Source organism: Mobula hypostoma, chromosome 15 (genome assembly GCF_963921235.1).
Source record: "Mobula hypostoma chromosome 15, sMobHyp1.1, whole genome shotgun sequence".
Taxonomy (NCBI): domain Eukaryota; kingdom Metazoa; phylum Chordata; class Chondrichthyes; order Myliobatiformes; family Myliobatidae; genus Mobula; species Mobula hypostoma.
The window spans coordinates 76,815,780-76,835,082 of NC_086111.1; the positions used below are offsets into that span (position 1 = coordinate 76,815,780).

Below are 19,303 nucleotides of genomic sequence, written 5' to 3' on the forward strand. Positions count from 1 at the left end.
CTTACCTTAATTTTTCATCTTGTCTCTCCTGTGTGTTATTTTAGTTGTCTCCTGTTGGTTATGTAAAAGCTTTCCAATCCTCTAACTTCCCACTATTTTCTTGCTATATTATATGACCCCGCTTTTACTTTTATCAAAACAGGAGAAAATCTGAGGATGCTGGAAATCCAAGCAACACATACACAAGATGCTGGAGGAACCTAGGAGGCCAGGCAGCATATATGGGAAATAGTAAACAGTCGACATTTCGGGCCGAAACCCTTCATCAGGACTGGGGAAAAATATGAGATGTCAGAGGAAGAAGTGTGGGGGTGAAAGGGGTGGAAGAAGTGGAAGGTGATAGGTAAAACTGGGAGAGAGGGAGTAATAAAGGAAAAAAAACTTCTTAGGATATAATTTCCTTAACGAATCTCGAAGGATCATTGCTAATGCCTCCACATCTCTTCAGCCACCTCTTTCAGATCTCTGGGTTGTACACCATTTGTTCCAGGTGACCTAATTACCTTCAGACCATCTCTGTTCCCCAAGAACCTTCTCCCGAGTTACATAACTTTACACATTCTGACCACTGGCATCTGGGACTTCCTTATTCCTGGCAGGGTCTTCCACAGATAAGAGCGATGGACGATGCTTATTCAGTTCATCTGACATCACCTTGCACCCTCACCCCATTACTACCTCTCCAGCATCATTTTTCAGTGGTTTTATATCCACTTCCGCCTCTCTTTTACACTAAATGTACCTGAAGAAAAATTTGGTATCCTCTTTAATATTACTGGCTAGCTCACCTATGTATTCCATCTTTTCCTTAATTATTTTAGTTGCATTCTGTTGGATTTAAAAAGCTTCCTAATCCTCTAACTTGCTAGTAATTTTTGCTCTATGCCCTCTCTTTGGTTTTTATGTTGTCTTTAGTTTCTCTTATCAGCCACGGTTTTGTCACTTTACCTTCAGAATACTAGTTCCTCTTTGTGATGTGTATATCCTGTGCCTTCTGAATTTCTTCCAGAAATTTCAGCCGGCGCTGCTCTGTTTTCATCCCTGCTGTGCTCTTTTCAAATCAATTTGGACCAATTCTTCTCTCATGCTCTCAAATTATCTTTATTCCATATCTGACTTTAGCTTCTCCTTCTCTAATGTCAGGGTGAACTTGATAATATTAAGATCACTTGCCTCTAAGGGTTCTTTGAACTTAAGTGACCTAATTAATTCTGGTTCATTACAGCACCCAATCCAGAATAGCTGATCTCCACATGGGCTCAACCACGAGCTGCTCAAAAAAGCATCTTGCAGGCATTCTAGGAATTCCTTCCAACACCATCCTAATTTTCCTAATCACCTGCATGACAATCCCCCATGACTATTGTAACACATTTTCCATCTCCCTTTGTAATTTGTGGACCACATACTTACTGCTGTTTGGGGGTCTCTATACGATTCCCTGTGACGGGATCCTGAAATATCCCTTATGAACTGTGCTTTTAAAAACAGAGAGAGAGAGAGAGAGAGCTGTACAGCACAAACAACTTGTTATTGAGAGAGAGAGAAGCGAAAACTGCTCACAGTTTGTTTGGGATTTCTGCAAGGACACTGCCAGCTTCTGAGTTCCTTCTGAGCTACTTGATGGACAGCTGGTGTTCAGCATGCTGGGATAAATACCAGGTCAGCTGGTTGTTAGATACACATGATTTTGGACACTGGCTGAGCTTTGTTGTGCCCACAGAAAGGTGGGTTTTTAGACGATCGATCAGGAGAATCGGTCAGTGGCTCTCGCAGTGTGGAAAAGGTGACTAGTGGGAAGTAATTCATGTGTCCAACCCTCGCCTGGGTTGATAACTCCACATAAAATGGTCCCCTTGTTGTGGTCACATCTTGTGACTTCTAAAGGATTTTAGAGGACAACGAGAAGAATTGACGGCATGGGCTTACTCGAACAACAACAACACCTCTGTCTCTCCACCACTACACAACCAAATACCAAGAACTGAATTGAACTTTACCCATCATCGTAAGACTGTATCTATTTACCCCAGGCTTGAAGCTTGGTTTTTATATTTCCATATATGTATATAAAATCATTGCTAACCTGTTTGATTTATCTGCATTTATATTACTGTATTGCGTAGTTACTAATTAGTTTGCAGCAACACCAGACTCCAAGGTGTTTTCCATTTCTGCTGGTTCTTTAACCCATCACGGGGTACATGACAAAATTGGGAATTGTCCAGGATTTGAACAAATTGTGTGGTGGCTTGTTTGGATTGATTGGGGAAAATCCCTTTTGATTTGTTTGTGTGGAAAAACAGCAGAAATGGAGGCTAGTATTGAAAGATTTATGGCAGAACCAACTCCTGAAGAATTGGATGAAGCTAAGAGGGGTGTGCTGTTTGGAATTGCTCAAAGGTTAAACCTTATGGTGACCACTAGAATGAGGAAGATGTTAATACAGGCGTTAATAGCACAGCAATTATCCAAGGGAACGTTTGAAGAGAATGTGTGGGAAATGTTTGCTGAAGGTAAATTTACCGAGGCGGAGATTCAGCTTCAGTTGGAAAATTTAAGGGAAGAGCAAAGGCAGCATGAATTGAAATTAAAACAGCTCGAGAGGGAGGCTAGAGAGGCAGCAACACAGCGAGAGTCTGAGAGGGAGATGTGGGAGATGTGGCAGCTGGGAGGTCCAGTGTTGGACCCTGGTGATTTTTGCAGCTTGAAAGAGCTGGTTGTGATTGAAGACTTTAAGAAGTGTGTTCCAGATGATGTAAGGGCATACCTGGATGAAGAGGCTGCCGCCACCCTGCGGGGGTCTGCTAAGACAGCAGGCGATTTGTTTTAACCCACGAGGTTAAGTTTACTCCGGATGAGAGTTTCCCAAAGAGTAGGTGGGAGGATCAGGGTAACCTGGAATTTGAAACTGGGACAAGTGATGAAAGCCCAGAAGAGGCAGCTGTCCCGATTGCCTGTGTTCAGGTCGTTGAAGTACCTGTGGATTCACAGGGTACTGAACTTTGTGTTGAAGCTCAGTTAAGGTCTGAGGTGTCGGACTCGGTTGATAAGGAATGCAGTCCTTTTGTGTCAGATGGACTTGGTTCAGTGAATAGGGGGTTAACCTTGGTGCCAGTGGAAATTGAGGATTCTCAGTCACTTGTATTAGGCAGCGTTCTAAAATTTAGCGATGAGATGAAAATTAGTGAGGTAAATATTACTGCAGCTATTGAGAAAAGTGTTGTTTCTGATCTTTTGAATAAAGTACATGTGAAGGTTGGATTGGTTTCGCGATCTTTGACCTTGCTTTTGGGACGATGGCCTGCTGAAGAAGTATGTGCTACTCTTGAATTTTGTTTTAATATTTGGATGTAAACACCTTCAAGGTTATGGAGTTGCTTTTCACGATTGTGATGTGGAGAAAAAAGATTGTTTTGGTTTTGAGAAACCAGTTGAAGAGGTTACTATGGAGACAAATCGAGATGAAGGTTGTAGAAATAAAATAAATGGATTGTTTGGGATTTTTCACAATATACACATGGTTTTCATAAGTCTGGTGATAGTGCTGAGTTTAGTAAACAGTGGGGGGAGGTTGACACCTATCCAAGGTAATGTTTATCCAGCAGTTCAGCTAACGAGCAAGCTTGCTGCTGTTAATGACCCACACATAAAGACTGATGTTTACCCTGCCTGCGTAGTAAGGTGAAGCATGTCTAGAAAGTCTGCTGATGCCCATGATGATTTATCAGAGACGTTTCTACCATCCCTATCCCAACAGGACTTGGAGGAGAGTTAGGTTGATGAGAGAGACTTGTCCTTATCGCGGAAGGAATTTATAGAGGAACAAAATAAAGATGCTGAAATTGTGGCTTTAAAAGAAACAGCTCTCTCTGAGGATGAAATTCAGAAAGAGACAGTGGGACATTACCTAAAAGATGGGGTGTTATTGAGGAGGTGGAGACCACCTACTGTGCCTGCAAATGCGGATTGTGCACCAGGTAGTGGTTCCGAAGGTTTACAGGGCTGAGATCTTAAATATGGCTCATAGTATGCCTTCAGGTGGACATTTTGGGGTAAAGAAGACAGTGCACAGGATTATGTAGGAATTCAACTGGCCTAATTTAAGAAAGGATGTTGTGAATTTTTGCAGGAGTTTCCATACCTGCTAGGTTGTGGGGAAACCTAATCACGTTATTCACGTAGCACCACTTAAACCGATACCTGCTTTTGGGGAACCTTTTTCTAGGGTCATAGTGGATTGTGTTGGCCCATGTCCAAAGACTGCAGCTGATCATCAGTCCTTGTTAACAATTATGTGTGCTGCGTCTAGGTTCCTTGAAGCAGTGCCTCTCAGAAACATCCAGGCCAAGACTGTGGTAAAAGCACCCAGCAAGTTTCTCAGACTGGTAGGTCTGCCCAAACAAATTCAATCTGACAAGGGTAGTAACTTTACTTCGAGAACATGCCAGGGGATAGTTGGAGAACTAAGCACATTGTGTCATCTGCATATCACCCAGAGTCCGAAGGAGCCTTCGAATGGTTCCCCTCCACTCTTACGACCATGATTAAAACATATTGTGTGGAAAATGAAAGAAAAAACTGGGATGTGGGGTGGGTTCCCCTACTCTTATTTGCTGTTAGGGATTCGATTCAAAAATCACTGGGGTGCAGTTTGTTTGAGCTTGTTTTCGGTCATAGGCCCAGAGGACCTTTGACACTACTCAGAGAACAGTGGTCTGGTCCGGAAGTATGTGTCAGTGTGCTGAATTATGTTTGAAATTTCAAGGAAGGCTTAACAAGGCTTGTGACCTTGCAAAGCAGAATTTGCAAAACTCCCAAATTAAAATGCAACACTGGTTTGATCGGATAGCACCTGTGAGTACCGTTATGAAAACAAATGAAGCTGTGGGGCCTGGTACCGAGATACCAGATAATTTTAATGCACTCAGTGTAGTCTCCACAAAACTCGCAAACACGATTGTTTTGAAAAATATTAATGATAAAGTCCATCATTTGGAGCCTGCACAGCAAAAACAATTGAAAGAATTAATTGACAATTATTAAGATTTATTTCCTGACATTCCAAGACAGTGCACGGTTGCACTGCACGACGTCATTGTAGGCTCAGCCAAGCCGATCAAACAGCATCCCTACAGAATGAATTTAGAGGAAAGTAGAATGGTGAAACAAGAAAGAACAAAGAGAGTGGATGACTGTATTGATAAAGTGGGAAAGGCTAAATACCTCACAAAGATTGACCTGTTAAAAGGATACTGGGGTGTTCCTTTGATGGAAAGGGCTAAAGAAATATCTGCATTTGTCACCCCATCTGGACTGTATGAATACAATGTTTAACCCTTTTGGATGAAAAATGCTCCAGGGACATTCCAAAGGATGATCAATTCGGGGATTCAAGGTTCAGAAAATACAGGGGCTTATATTGATGATCTGGTTGTAAGGAGTGACACGTGGGAAGAGCCATGATCATACTGAATGGCAGTGCAGGCTCAAAGGGCCGAATGGCCTATTCCTGCACCTATTCTCTATGTTTCTAAGAGCATATTGCAGCTGTAGAAAAGCTTTTTGACAGGCTTTCTGAGGCCGATCTTACTGTGAACCTTGCTAAAAGTGAGTTTGGTCATGCTACTGTTGTTTATCTGGGCTATGTAGTAGGCCAGGGCCAACTGGCTCTTGTACAGGCCAAGGTTCAAGCTATTGCTGAGGTTCCCGTTCTGACGGGCAAGAAAGCTTTAAGAAGATTTTTAGGAATGGTTGCGTATTATCAAAAGTTTTGTAAGAACTTCGCAGACATCTCTCTTCCCCTAACGAAACTTCTAGGGAAGAGTGAAAGACTTGTACGGAGTGACCTTTGCCAGGAGGCATTTGAATGCCTGAAAACCATCCTGTGTTATCATCCTGTGCTCAAATCACCTGATTTTTCAAAAATGTTCTCTATAGCGACAGACGCTAGTGACTAAGCTGCTGGGGCTGTACTGTTACAGAAGGGTGAGGATGACATTAAACATCCAGTGGCTTATTTCTCTAAGAAATTTAATGTGCACCAGAAAAATTACTCCACTGTTGAAAAGGAGTTGCTATCACTTATTCTGGCTTTACAACATTTTGAAGTTATGTTTGTCCTGCCCAGAAACCTTCTGTGGTTTACACGGACCATAATCCATTGGTGTTTCTAACTAAGATGAACGATAAGAATAGAAGGTTATTAAACTGGAGTCTGATCTTGCAAGAATATGACCTGAAAATTAAACATGTGAAAGGTACTGACAACATTATGACTGATTGTTTATCCAGATGTTAAGTTAGAAGTTGTATACGTTTTGCTCTGTTATCTGATAATTATACATGTATTGTTTCAAACTTTGTAATCTACAGTTGGACTGAAAATTTTGCTGCTTCATCAAAATTATTCCCAAAAGGAGGAAGGTGTGACGGGATCCTGAAGTATCGATTATGAACTGTGCTTTTAAAAACAGAGAGAAAAAGGGAGAGCTGTACAGCACAAACAGCTTGTTATTAAGAGAGAGAGAGGCGATTAAGAGAGGGAGGTTTGTTTGGAATTTCTGCAAGGACAGTGCCAGCTTCTGCGTTCCTTCAGAAAGAGAAGGGAGGAGCTACTTGATGGACAACTGGTGTTCAGCATGCTAGGATAAATACCAGGTCAGCTGGTTGTTAGACACACATGATATTGGACACTGGCTGAGCTTTGTTGTGCCCACAGAAAGGTGGGTTTTTACAGGATCGATCAGGAGAATCGGTCAGTGGCTCTCGCAGTGTGGAAAAGGTGACTAGTGGGAAGTTATTCATGTGTCCAACCCTCGCCTGGGTCGCTAACTCCACCACATAAAACGGTCCCCTTCTTGTGGTCACATCTGGTGACTTCTAAAAGATTTCAGAGGACAACGGGAAGAATTGACGGCATCAGCTTACTCGAACAACAACACCTCTGTCTCTTCAACACTACTCAACTAAATACCACGAACTGAACTGAACTTTACCCATCATCGTAAGACTGTATCCATTTACCCCAGGCTTGAAGCTTGGTTTATATATATATATATATATCATTGCTAACCTGTTTGATTTGTCTGCATTTATATTACTGTATTGCGTAGTTACTAATAAATACCATTAGTTAACAGCAACACCAGACTCCAAGGTGTTTTCCATTCCTGCTGGTTCTTTAACCCGTCATGGGGTATGTGACATCCCATCAGGGATTTTGTTTTACATTTGCTGTTCCTGAATTCTCCCCAAAGATATTCTACAACACTTTCCAACCCTATGCCACCTCTTTCTAATGATTTTATTTAATATTTTACCAACAGAGCCATACGACCCTTCTACCGGCTTGTTCTTTCAAGAAACATAATTATCTGGGAAACGAGAATCTGCAGATGCAGGAAATCCAGAGAAACACAAAGTGCTGGAGGATTTCGGGCCAAGAACCTTCTTCGGGACTCTCGGTACCCACGTACCAACCAGCAAATAGAAACTAGTGCGAAATCGGGAAAACCTTTGACAAAACTTAGTTCAAGTCTAAAAAAACCCTGCCAAACAGAGCTTAATAGTTAACAAATACAACAAAGGCAAGAAACACTTTCATGAATACTGACACTGACTTTTTTTAATGAAAATATCTTGGTCCCATTTCAATCAGTAAAATTTACAAAGATAAATAAGAACTGAAATGACAACTTTAGAAAGGTCTATTTCCACTCAGACCCACTTAAGATTAACACTACCATGGACAGAAGGTGGAAGAGGAATAGATACATGAAAAAAATTACAGACAGTACACCATATGCAATTAAATGATTACACTCTATAAGTACTTCTTGGTGATGGGTTAGTAGAAACAAATACAATAAAGGCACCAAGTCAGTAACTCTATCAGTTCTCTGCACAAATAATTCGTTGGAGCTCATGAATCAGGTATCCTCTCCTCCAGTCGATGTCCTCCGAACTCTGCCGACCCTCGAATGGCACCACTCTCGGTCGTCGGCCAAAACGCTCCACACGAGGCTGTCCTCGTCTCCTCTCCTCACCGAAGACCCTGGGCCTCAGACTCCCGCTCGGGGTCCGTTCAGTCGCCCAGCTTACAGCATTTCTCGGGTCGCGTCTCCCCTTTCTGTCCCCACCGTGCCTTCTAACCAAAGTCAAAACAATAGCTTTCACACATAAGAAAGAATAACATCCATTCTGTTGCTTAGCAACGGCATTCCAAAGTCGTTATCTATGATTATAACTCAAATATGCTGCTATCGAGAACCCCTTACATCAGCAGTTAGTATTACAAAGAAGCCATTTTATTAGCCATAGCAGTTAACATGAAAAAAACTCTTACACTTCTAAGTATATATTTTCATCAAAAATGAAAAGGATTCAATGCTCCATGTGTATATGCAATTGTGATAATAAGTACAGACCAGAAAACTTAAATGAGAGGCCAACTCAGAAAAATGAATCATCAATATGGAAGAAAACATTAACCAGTGGAATGAGTATGACCCTCCATGGGAGAAATCCCAATGATCGGAGCAGACTAGATGTTGACAAGCAACAAGCACCTGACTGAGAGTTGGAGACCTCTTCCCAGAAACAGGGGTTCCGTGCAGAAATACAGGACAAGGTGGTTAACAAAAAGAAAAAAATAAATAAAAAATACATACAATACAAACAAACAAGGCAATAAATGCAGAAAATGCCAAGAGAAACCAGACACAATCCAATGCATTCCAGGATCCTGCAGCAGTTTAACTCAATCTGATTACTTACAAAGGTACAATCGAGTGGCAAATTTCTGACCCTGCTTCGTTGAACATCCAACTAATGGTTTCCCATTCTGCTTTCAGTCTTTAGAGGGCAGTGGTGTTTTCTAACAACAACCCTTTAGAAGCAGGGAAAGTGACCCATAATGTGGAAATGAGCCCTCAATAAGGAGGTTAACCACCAATGTCACTTTTCATCAGCCCAGAGATTTCAGGGGCGAAGAACATCTCGACAGAACCGCAGTCAGCTCAGCTTCTTCATCTGCAGAAAATTCAAGGGAAACCTCTTTACCCAGAGTGGTGACTGTTTGCAACCGATCACCACAGGGAGAGTGAGAGATGAACAACAGGGGAGACAGAACTCCTTAAATCGCAGTTATTACAGAAAAGCCATTTTTATTATAACATAACAAAGAAGCCATTTTAGGAGCCTTTGCAGTAATATAAAGGAAGAAACCCCTTATATAGAAAAGACTATTTACACTCAAACCCACTTAGATTAACACTATCTTGGACAGAAGGAGGAAGAGGAATAACACACACGAACAAAAATTACACAACAGTCAGATAAAACTTCTAAGTATATATTTTCATCAAAAATGAACAGGGTTCAACACTCCATGTGTGTATATGCAATCGTGATAAGAAATACAGGCCAGAAAACTTAAATGAGAGGCCAACCCAGAAAAATGAATCATCACTATGGAAGAAAACATTAACCAGTGGAATGAGTATGACCCTCCATGGGAGACATCCCAATGATCTGAGCAGACTAGATGTTGACAAGGAAGCATCGAGCACCTGACTGAGAGTTGGAGACCTCTTCCCAGAAACAGAGGGGTTCCTTGCAGAAATACAGGACAAGGTGGTTAACAAAAAGAAGAAAAAATCAACAATATAAACAATACAAACAAACCAGGCAATAAATGCAGAAAATGCCAAGAGAAACCAGACACAATCCAACTCATTCCAGGATCCTGCAGCAGATTAACTCAACCTGATTACTTATGCAGGTACAATCAAGTGGCAAATATCATTCACCAAAACCTTGCTTGAAAATACAAACTCATGAATGACCACCGTAACTTCATTAAGGCACCATAAATTCAAGTCTGATTCCGTTTTAGGAACAGAATCTCACAATTTATATGATTATCAATACATCATTACAGATAGGATAATCCAAAATAACCATCCTGATATAGTATTACAAGATAAATAAGCAGGAACAACTCCCTCAATAGATAAAAGCATTCCCAACACACATGTTCCTCGACCAGTGGAGCACCTCACATCAGGCATTGTTTGTGTCATCAGTCAGACAACCGAATTGTTTTCTCTGTCAGTCACCTTCTAAATGTTGTTACTCTGTCATTCGTTGCCACGCCCCGCTGCTGATTCCCTTCTCCTCATCATACGTTCTTACCCGGACCATCGTCCAGAGCCCCAAACTCTGCCCTGTGCAGACCCGCCTCTGGTTTCTGACCCTGCTTCGTTGAACATCCAACTAATGGTTTCCCATTCTGCGTTCAGTCTTTAGAGGGCAGTGGTGTTTTCTAACCACCATTTAGAAGCAGGGAAAATGACCCATAATGTGGAAATGAGCCGTGAATAACGAGGTTAACTACCAATGTCATTCTTCCTCAGCCCAGAGATTAGAGGGGCGAAGAACATCTTAGACAGAACTGCAGTCAACTCGACTTCTTCATTTGTGGAGAATTCAAGGGAGTGGTGACTGTTTGGAACCCATCACCACTGGGAGAGCAAGAGGTGAACAACAGGGGAGGATTTAACAGGACTGTCGTGGATCTGAATCACTGGCAGGGTCCAGCCAGCTGGAGTTGACTCTCTACTGTACACTAGTTGTGTTATAAATTCACTAAGTACGGGAGGCAGAGTTTAAAATAGAACTGATTTATTTGTCTCAGATCCAGAATATTAAACACCAGTCCCATTAAAGGTGAATGTGCAGCAGAAGAAACTCCTCCCATGCCCAGTGACCAGGGTGCAGAACTGGGTATGGTGAGCAGCAGCAATAATTGCAGAGTTCAGCAACGACAGTCACTCTCGAAATTGCATTCAGCATGGTGATGGAGAAATATCCAGCATGCAGCTTATTGAAACTTCCTCCCCAGTGTGAACCCGGTAGTGTGTCACAAGTGCAACTTGCTGTAAGGTTTCACTGCTAATGTAATGGCCTCTCTGCAATGTTTCACTGCCAAAGTAATGGTTTCTCTGTAGCAGCACTGTTTAGGTTACGATTAGAGATAACAGGGTTTTGGAGTGTGTGGCTATCCAATGACGGAAATGTTCTTTCTTGTGAGTCTGGAAGAGAGATTTTCATGGTCTTTTGCTGGGGAGAGATGAGAAGACACGAATGGAGAGAGTGGGCTCTTTTTTTGTGATTTCTTTACTAACCCTATAGTCAAAGTAATAATTATAACGCTCAATCGTTTAATTGCATACTGTATACTGTTTGTTATTTTGGGGTACTGATTTGTAACAGGGGACACATCACGCAGCATCCACCCAAATGATATTTCTCAAGTTTGGCCGGTCTGGGGGACTATCACCCCTATTTTAAGCAAGAGTTACATGAGGTTAGATGACTGAGTGAATCGCTTCCCACATTCAGAGCAGGTGAACGGCCACTCCCCAGTGTGAACTCGCTGGTGTCTTTGTAGTTGAGATGAAAAAGTGAATCATTTCCCACAGTCTGAGCAGGTGAACAGCCTCTCCCCGGTGTGAACTCGCTGGTGTGCCATAAGGGTGGATGACTGAGTGAATCCCTTCCCGCAGTCTAAGTAGGTGAATGGCTTCTCCCCAGAGTGAACTCGCTGGTGTACCAGTAGGTCGGATGACTGAGTGAATCTCCTCCTGCAGTCTGAGCAGGTGATCAGCCTCTACCCAGTGTGAACTTGCTGGTGTCTTTGTAGTTGAGATGACCGAGTGAACCCTTTCCCACAGTCTGAGCAGGTGAACAGCCGCTACCTGGTGTGAACTCGCCAGTGTTCCATTAGGGTGGATGACTGAGTGAATTCCTTCCCGCAGTCTAAGCAGGTGAATGGCCTCTCCCCAATGTGAACTCGCTGATGTTCCTTCAGTTTAGATGAGCAAGTGAATCCCTTCCCACAGTCTGAACAAGTGAATGGCCTCTCCCCAGTGTGAACTCGCTGATGTACCTTCAGGTGAGATGAGCAAGTGAATCCCTTCCCGCAGTCTGAGCAGGTGAACGGCCTCTCCCCAGTGTGAACTCGCTGATGTACCTTCAGTCGGTATGACGAAGTAAATCCCTTCCCACAATCTGAGCAGGTGAACGGCCTCTCCCCAGTGTGAACTCGCTGATGTACCTTCAGGTGAGATGAGGAAGTGAATCCCTTCCCACAGTCTGAGCAGGTGAACGGCCTCTCTCCAGTGTGAACTCGCTGATGTACTTTCAGTTGGGATGACCAAGTGAATCCCTTCCCACAGTCTGAGCAGGTGAATGGCCTCTCCCCAGTGTGAACTCGCTGGTGTGCCATTAGGGTGTATAACTGAGTGAATCCCTTCCCACAGTCTGAGCAGGTGAACGGCCTCTCCCCAGTGTGAACTCGCTGGTGTGCCATTAGGGTGGATGACTGAGTGAATCCCTTCCCACAGTCTGAGCAGGTGAACGGCCTCTCTCCAGTGTGAACTCGCTGATGTACCTTCAGTTTAGATGAGCAAGTGAATCCCTTCCCACAGTCTGAGCAGGAGAATGGCCCCTCTCCAGTGTGAACTCGCTGATGTACCTTCAGTTTAGATGAGGAAGTGAATCCCTTCCCACAGTCTGAGCAGGTGAATGGCCTCTCTGCAGTGTGAAGTTGTTGGTGTGCCATTAGGGTGAATGGGTGAGTGAATCCCTTCCCACAGTCTGAGCAGGTGAACGGCCTCTCCCCAGTGTGAACTCGCTGGTGTGTCATTAGGGCGGATGACTGAGTGAATCCCTTCCCACAGTCTGAGCAGGTGAACGGCCTCTCCCCAGTGTGAACTCGCTGGTGTGTCATTAGGGCGGACGACTGAGTGAATCCCTTCCCACAGTCTGAGCAGGTGAATGGCCTCTCTCCAGTGTGAACTCGCTGATGTACCTTCAGTTGGGATGACGAAGTAAATCCCTTCCCACAGTCTGAGCAGGTGAATGGCCTCTCTCCAGTGTGAACTCGCTGATGTACCTTCAGTTTAGATGACTGTGTGAATCCCTTCCCACATTCTGAGCAGGTGAATGGCCTCTCCCCAGTGTGAACTAGGTGGTGTGACATTAGGGTGGATGACTGAGTGAAACCCTTCCCACAGTCTGAGCAGGTGAACGGCCTCTCTCCAGTGTGAGCTCGCCGATGTTTCTGCAGTTGGGATGACCAAGTGAATTCCTTCCCACAGTCTGAGCATGTGAATGGCCTCTTCCCAGTGTGAACTCTCTGATGTACCTTCAGTTTAGATGACTGAGTGAATCCTTTCCCACAGTCCGAGCAGGTGAACGGCCGCTCCCCGGTGTGAACTCGCTGGTGAGCCATTAGGTCAGATGACTGAGTGAATCCTTCCCCACAAATTCAGCAGATGACCAGCCTCCGCCCAGGGTGAACTGACTGGTATGTCTGCAGCTGGGAAGACTGACTGAATCCCTTCTCACAAGCAAATAGGTGAATGGCCTTGTCCCAGTTTGAACTTGCTGTTGTACCTTCAGTTGAGATGACCGACTGAATCCTTTCCCACTGTCTGAGCAGATGAATGGGTTCCCCCTGTGTAAAATGATCGGTGTGCCAATCGGTCAGATGATCGAGTGAATCCCTCCTGATAGTCTGAGCAGGAAGGATGATCGAGTTAATCCCTTGCTCCACTTCTTAATTATTTGGACAGAGACTACAAAACTGGCGTGTTGTGTTCGAGATACCCGTAGACAAATTCCTTGTCAGTTTCAACCTGTAAAAAGATTTACAAAATCCATCAATGGGTTTAGGACAACATTTCAGCTGACAATCATTTGAGTTGTCAAGGTGTGATCTGACATCATACTGTTACAGTGAGGTTCAACACAAGTTGGAGAGAGAAATCATCTTCTAACCGGGCACAGTGCTGGTATCTGGGATGACCATGAAATTCTCTGAAGCTTTTTCTGTCTCTATAAGAATGGGGCATTTCTGCCATCTCCAATCTATGACCTGGCTCAGTCTGACTCTCTGCATTGGTATTATTCCCTGTTCCCACTGAGCTGCATGGGTGTCTGGCCCCACAGGAACTGAAACATTCTCACACAAATAGCCGACAGTGCATTCCATGCACCCACCACTCTCTGTGTAAAAAAAACTTACCCCTGAAATCCCCTCAGTATCTATTTCAAAGCACCTTGAAACTATGCCCCCTCGTGCTAGCCATTTTAGCCCTGGGAAAAAACCTGTGGCAGTACACACGATCAATGCCCCTCATCATCTTATACACCTGAAAAAGGCTCTAAGTATAAACAAGAAAATTGTACATTGCTTCGCGGATTTGTTGGAAGTATACAAAATTATGAGGGTATAGATAGGATAAATGCAAGCAACTTTTTCCACTGAGGTTGGGTGGGACGACAACCAGAGGTCGTGGGTACATGGGGAAGGTGAAAATTTAATGGGAGCATGTGGAAAATCTCTTTACTGAAATGGTCGTGAGAATGTGGAATGAGATGCCAGCACAAGAGGTGAATATGACCCATAGAACCATAGAAACTACAGCACAGAAACAGGCCTTTTGGCCCTTCTTGGCTGTGCCAAACCATTTTCTGCCTAATCCCACTGACCTTGGTTTCACCATTTAAAAGAAGTTTGAATGTGAGCCTGGATGGTAGGGGTGTGGAGGGCGATGGTCCTGGTGCAGGTGGTTGCATTAGACAGCTTAAATGTTTTTTCCACATTGCCCAGATGGGCCAGATAGCCTGTTTCCGTACTGAACTTCTCCTTGTTTCTATGAGAGAAACTGGCCAAACTTGTTTGGAAGGGAAAACTGGCAGGAGTGACAATGGAGCAACAACGGCTGGAGTTTCTGGGAGCAATTTGGGAGGTGAGTGATCGATACATCCCAAAGAAGTGGAAGCATTGGACAGGCAGGAGGACACAACTGTGGCTGAAATGAGAAGCCAACGTCAACATAACGTTGGGAGTTGGGAGGAGGAGAAGATGGCGGCGCGACGCAACGCGCACGGCCTCTCCGGTGATGAATATCTGTAATCTGTCAAGTAGGAGGCCATGCACAATCCTGATTTGATAGAGACAAATGTGAGAGCACGGAGGAACATCTGGTGAAACTTCTGAAATGCCTGCTTCGCTGCCGCTGCTGCTGTGTGATCCGAAATCTCCGGAAGGGAAGGCTCCAAATCCTCGGCTTTGCCTGTTGGTTGGCAGCCGGGGCCAGGATCGAAGCGCTTGGCAGAGATGGTGCTTGGTGTCGGAGGGCTGGTTGGAGGTTCAAAGTTTTCAGATGGACTCAAGAGTCGGACTGTGGTCGGGTGCTTCCAGGCTGCTGCATCGGCAAGTTTGCAGCGCTAGAAGCTCACCGAAGGGAAAGTTTCTTCCTTCTACCATCGGCATGAGATGATGGGGCTATCGGAACTTTGAGAATTTTTTTTATCGTGCCCATGGTCTGTTCTATATCAAATTATGGTATTGTTTTTCACTGTTGTATCTATATGTTATAATTATGTGGTTTCTGTCAGTTTTAGTCTTGGTCTGTCTTGTGTTTCTGTGATATCATACCAGAGGAATATTGTATCATCTTTTAATGCATGCATTTCTAAATGACAATAAACGAGGACTGAGTGTCCTCATAATCTAATAAAAGCCAAAGAGAGGGCAAATAATGACCAAAAACTATTGGGATGCTTTTAGAAACCAACAGAAGATGACTAATAAAAAAGTCGGATGAGCTGAGGGAGTGACATTTTGATATTGTAGTCATTAATGAGTCTTGGTAGCACACAAAAGTCTGAGGCATTTTGAGGAACAAAATATCCGGGGCCTCAATATCTCCTCAAAATCAAGGTTCCCTGCACCAGTTACCTTCCAACTTTTATTTTGGCAAGCACATACAAACCAGACACCCTCAAAATTTCACTTCTGAAGGCCTCCCACGTACCAAGTACTCCTTTGGCAGAAAACAGCCTGTCCCAAACCACACTTGTCAGATCCTTTCTGATACCATCAAAATTGACCTTTCTCCAGCTTAGAATCTCAACCCATGGTCCAGACCTCTCTTTTTCCATATTTACTTGGAACCTCAAGGCATTATGATCACTAGATACAGAGTGTTCCCATACACTAATTTCTGTCATTAGCCTTGGATCATTTCCTAATAGCTTATTGCACACTTCTACGTCAGGAATTCTATGTGCTGATTAAGGGCACATTTTACAAACTCTACCCCATCTAGTCCTTTTACAGTATGGGAGTCCCAGTCAATATATGGAAAGTTAAAATCACTCACTGAATCAACCCTTGTTTCTTGGCATGGTCTGCGACCTCTCTACAAATTTGTTCCTCTAAATCCCTCACACAGTTGAGTGCAACCAAGTCCCAGTAATGGCTACAATATCATAATTCCCTGTCCTGAGCTCATCTGGCTTTCCTATGATGCTTCTTGCATTGTGATATACACAGCTCAGGACAGTCGTCACACCATGCTCAACCTTTTGATTGCTGACTATGAGGGCTGAACAACGTCTGTCTGCTGTCAATAAAACAACCTCTCTGGGACAGCTTCTTCCACCAGTACATCAGACTGATTAATTCATGCTGATACAATTGTATTTCTATGTTATATTGACTGTCCTGTTGTACATACAATTATAAATTACTATAAATTGCACATTGCACATTTAGACGGAGACGTAACATAAAGATTTTTACTCCTCATGTATATGAAGGATATAAGTAGTAAAGTCAATTCAAATCAATTCACCCTCTCCACTATCTGTTCTGTCATTCTGGCTCCCATCCCCCTGAACCTTTAGTTTAACCTCCTTCCCCGCCCCCCCCCCCCCCACAGCAGTAGCAAACCTTACCCCTAGGATATTAGTCCCCTTCTAGTTCTGTTCCCCGAACTAACAAATCCTGTATCACCCCTTTGACATTCCACTGCCAGCTAATTTCCTCCAACACTTTCTAAAGTGGTCCACATATTGTTGTGGGGGATGACCACAAGAGTACTCTGTGGTGGCTATTTAACCTCATCCCACTTCCTGACTCTCACCCAGTTTCCTGTGTCCTGCACCTTGGGTGTAACTCACCTCTCTTCATGTCATATCTATCACCCCCTCCAACTCCTGGATGATCCGGAATTCCTCCATTTCCAGCTCCAACTCCTTAAAGTGCAGGATTAAAAGCTGCAGCTGGATGCACATCTTGCATGTGAAGGCATCAGGGACACTGGAGGTCTCCCCACCTTCCCACCAATGTCCCCTCTAATTTGTAATGACCAGTGTGTGCAAAAATCTTGTGCTGTACAATTTTGACCCAGTGACAGCAACATGTGCACACTGAATTTTATTTATATTAGTCTTCATTTTAACAGCTAGCAAATCACTGTCAATAAGAACTTTTATCTCCTCTGCGTTTGATCAAATTCATCTGCGCACTCACACAACGTATGTGGCAGGCCTGTAGCGGATAATGAAGGATTTTCTCGCCAGAGCATTTGCACCCCGTTCATATGTGATTTGCTTGCTAAATGATGCTTTAAAAAGTCAAATTTCCAAATATCACTCCACTTCTTCCCACTTGCAGATTCTCCAGTAACTTTTGCATCACCACAATACACTACGGTAACAGCAGTTTCTGTATTGTACATAAATATTTCCCCTGAACCCTCTCCCAGGTGACTGACGGTGGTGAACTCATTGATGGCAATGCCAATGAATATGAAGGGAAAGGCAGTAATCTGTCTCATTGGAGTCTGGCACATTTGTGATGTGAAAACTACTTGTATACCCAGAGACATTGGGTCACAACATGCTCTCACGGGTAGAAAAGTCCAGAACAAGAGGAGGCAGAACAAGCAACACAACACACAGAATGCTGGAGGAACTCAGCAGGCCAGGCAGCATCTATGTTAAAGAGTACTAATGCTGAGTTCCTCCAGCAATTTGTGTATGTTGCTTGGATTTCCAGCATCTGCAGATTTTCTCGTTTGTGACTGGAGGAAGAACAAAGGTGATTTTCTCTACAGCTGATGTAAAAGATTTTGTTCCCTTTCTCCGAGTTCCCAATCCTTGCATTTAGACAGCTGGAGCTCAGCTCTGTCTGAGATCCATCGGTTCCCATTCCCTCGGCAGCCGGAAGCTCCCCGGGGCCCGTGTACGGATCGTTGGGCTGAGACAGAGGGAAGAGAGCAGGACAGTCCCGGGATTGAGGGTCACAGTGCCCGCATCTCACAGCAAGTCTCCCCCAGTCGGTGTTGAAATAATTGGCCGGAGAATCTCCCTTACCTGTGCCGACATCCCGAGGCCTGGAGTGTACTGTGCGCATGCGCGGTGTTCGGGACGGTCGCAGCCCTGACGCCTGCGCAGTGGATCGGTGCTCCGGCGACGGCGGGAACTGTTTCAGTTACGGCAACCCACCTTATCAAAGTTGCTGGTGAACGCCGCAGGCCAGGCAGCATCTCTAGGAAGAGGTACAGTCGATGTTTCAGGCCGAGACCCTTCGTCAGGACTAACTGAAGGAAGAGCTAGTAAGAGATTTGAAAGTGGGAGGGGGAGGGGGAGATCCGAAATGATAGGAGAAGACAGGAGGGGGAGGGATGGAGCCAAGAGCTGGACAGGTGATTGGCAAAAGGGATATGAGAGGATCAGGGGACAGGAGGTCCGGGGAGAAAGACAAGGGGGAGGGGCGAAACCCAGACGATGGGCAAGGGGTATAGTGAGAGGGACAGAGGGAGAAAAAGGAGAGAGAGAATAAGAATGTATATATAAATAAATAACGGATGGGGTACGAGGGGGAGGTGGGGCATTAGCGGAAGTTAGAGAAGTCAATGTTCATGCCATCAGGTTGGAGGCTACCCAGACGGAATATAAGGTGTTGTTCCTCCAACCTGAGTGTCCTGGGCATGTCCAGTCTGAACTGCATTCATACCACCCTGTCGCCGTCCCTCATGATTGATTAGTCTTCATCCAATTAGGTTTCCGCTTTCCAACTTGTTTGCAATATAATTCCAGTTCTTCCATAAAGGCAGATATACGTCTTTGTTAAAATTACTTTTCTCAAGTTTTACTTCAGCAGGCGGTCCTTATAGCCATTGGCACGGCACAGTAGTTTTGCGCTGTCGTACTCAATCCCATGACCACTGCGAATGCAATGTTCTGCTGCCGCCGATTTCTCCGGGTAACCCAAAAGGAGACAAATTTTCTGCTCATTGATGCGGGTTTCCACGGTGCGACACGTCTTCCTGAAATGCGCTGCTACACGTTCACAGGGAATCCTGTGGACCCGGGTTCCCCAACCTTTTTTGCACTGCGGACCGGTTTCATATTGACAATATTCTTGCGGACCGGC

At 44.3% G+C, this 19,303-nt stretch overlaps 1 protein-coding gene across 1 annotated transcript; it reads right to left on the reverse strand.

Moving 5' to 3' along the window:
- Positions 1-7,369: 7,369 nt before the first annotated feature.
- LOC134357009 (zinc finger protein 585A-like) lies at positions 7,370-18,303 on the reverse strand. Its single transcript, XM_063068313.1, has 2 exons — positions 18,241-18,303; positions 7,370-13,706 (listed from the first exon to the last, which is right to left on the reverse strand). Exon 2 carries the CDS (start codon positions 13,298-13,300, stop codon positions 11,759-11,761), a length of 1,542 nt encoding a protein of 513 aa, XP_062924383.1. The 5' UTR covers positions 13,301-13,706; positions 18,241-18,303; the 3' UTR covers positions 7,370-11,758.
- Between the last annotated feature and the right edge of the window lie 1,000 nt (positions 18,304-19,303).